This window comes from Colobus angolensis, unplaced genomic scaffold, assembly GCF_000951035.1.
Source record: "Colobus angolensis palliatus isolate OR3802 unplaced genomic scaffold, Cang.pa_1.0 Scaffold34, whole genome shotgun sequence".
Lineage (NCBI taxonomy): Eukaryota > Metazoa > Chordata > Mammalia > Primates > Cercopithecidae > Colobus > Colobus angolensis.
The window spans coordinates 7,789,976-7,792,174 of NW_012116710.1; the positions used below are offsets into that span (position 1 = coordinate 7,789,976).

Sequence of the window (2,199 nt, forward strand, 5' to 3'; positions counted from 1 at the left end):
GTAGAGACGGGGTTTCACCATGTTGGCCAGGCTGGTCATGAACTCCTGACCTCAAGTGATCCTCCCGCCTCAGCCTCCCAAAGCGCTAGGATTATAGGCATGATCCCAAACCTGGGACCATAGGTGCACACTACCACACCAGGATTTTTTTTTTTTTTTAAATAGAGATGGGGTCTTGCTATGTTGCCCAGGCTGGTCTTGGCCACTGTGCCTGGCCTCCTGGGAGGTATTTGAGGTTGCTGGGTATTGGGCGTGGGAAGGAAAAGGCCATGACCCTGCCCCTCCACATCCTGCCCTACAGAAGGCAGATGGGACCTGCAACACCAACTTCAAGAAGACGCAGGCACTGGAGCAGGTGACAAAGGTGCTGGAGGACTTCGTGGATGGAGACCACATCATCCTGGTGAGTGGGACACCCGTGTCCCAGAAAGTAGCAGCTTAAGACAGCCTCTGTTTATTCTTGCTCCAAAGTCAGTGGTCTTCTGCTTTGGGTGGGGCTGGACTGATACTGGCTGGCTTTGCTCAGTCTGAGGTCAGCTGGTGGCTTGGCAAGGCTGGCTGGTCCAGGGTGGCCCTGCTCCCAGCTCTGCCGGTTGGCTCATGACTTGGCCACATGTCTCTTGATAGCAGGATGGCTTGGGCTGGTTCTCACAGTGGAGGCAGGGGGCCAAGAGAACAAGTAAAAATGCAAGGCCTCTTGTTGCCTGGGCTCAGAATGGCCACCATCATTTCTGCCATTCAGCAAGTCATGTGACCCAGCCTGGCTCGAATCGGGTCAGGAGACAGGCTCCGCTTCTGGATGGGAGTGGAAATTCATGGAATCCACCACTTTTCTCCATGCCACCTTGATGAATCCAAGCCTTCACTCCTCCGCCCTGTCTTCCCCATGGCTCCCGTATTCCATCCTGGCTAGAGCCTGCCTACTCCTTTGGGGGAATGGGGTAAGGTCAGAGCTCAAGGTGGTCAAGGCCCCACAAAGTCCCCATGCTAACCAAGGAACCCTCCCTGTCACACAGCAAAAGTACGTGGCACGCCTAGAAGAACTTCGTGAAGCTCTGGAGGTCTCCCCCTTCTTCAAGACCCACGAGGTGCGAGCCCTTGCTGCCATGGGTGGATATAGGGTTGTCGGGGTCCAGGTACATGGTGGGGAAACCATTGATGAGTTACAGGTCAAAAGATATAAAAAGGGGCTGGGTGTGGTGGCCCACACCTGTAATACCAGCACTTTGGGAGGCTGAGGCGGGAGGATTGCTGGAGCCCAGGAGTGCCAAGACCAGCCTGGGCAACATAGCAAGACCCTGTCTGTATTAAAAAAAAAAAAAAAAAATGCCGGGTGCAGGGGCTCATGCCTATAATCCCAGCACTTTGGGAAGCCAAGGCGGGCAGATCACCTGAGGTCGGGAGTTCGAGGTCAGCTTGACTAACATGGGGAAACCCCATCTCTACTAAAAATACAAAATTAGCCAGATGTGGTGGCGCATGCCTGTAATCCCAGCTACTCGGGAGGCTGAGGCAGGAGAATCTCTTGAACCCGGGAGGTGGAGGTTGCGGTGAGCCGAGATCATGCCATTGCACTCCAGCCTGGGCAACAAGAGCAAAATTCTGTCTCAAAAATAAATAAATAAAAACAGCGTCTACTGAGAGCTGACTGTGCCAACCACTGGGAGGCACCTGATGAGTAGGGCTGGTACCATCATCCCGATTCTACAGAGGAGGAAACCAGTCATCAGTAGCAGTCCACGAGGCCTGAGAAGTCACTGTCTCTTTCTAAGTGAAGGCATTATCCAATTCTAGTTTTTAAAATTTTTTTTTTGGTCAGAGTCAGGGTCTCACTGTGTTGCCCAGGCAGGAGTGCAGTGGCGCAATCATAGGTCACTATAGTGTCAATCACCTGGGCTCAAGTGATCCTCCTGCCTGGGCCACCTGTCATTGGAACTACAAGTGTGCACTACCATGACCAGCACACAATCCCATTCTTTAGTCTCTGCCAGGCTCTCCTCACTTATTCTGGATCCTGAAGGCATTTGAGTTTGTACTGTGGCTTAGCAAAGGCCAGGCACAGTGGCTCATGCCTGTAATTCCAGCACTTTGGGAAGTTGAGGCGGGAGGATCGCTTGAGCTCAGGAGTTTGAGACCAGCCTGGGCGATATAGTGAGACCTTGTCTCTGTTGTGTTTTTTTTTTTTTTTTTTTTTTTTTT

General features: G+C 52.3%; 1 protein-coding gene across 1 annotated transcript in view; it reads left to right on the forward strand.

Moving 5' to 3' along the window:
• The window catches only part of ITPKC (inositol-trisphosphate 3-kinase C), a 29,887-nt gene that overhangs the window by 24,812 nt on the left and 2,876 nt on the right, over positions 1-2,199 (forward strand). The window contains exons 5-6 of the mRNA XM_011952545.1: positions 302-403; positions 1,017-1,088. Of these exons, the coding sequence (XP_011807935.1) occupies positions 302-403; positions 1,017-1,088 (174 nt within the window). The remainder of the gene's footprint in view (positions 1-301; positions 404-1,016; positions 1,089-2,199) is intronic.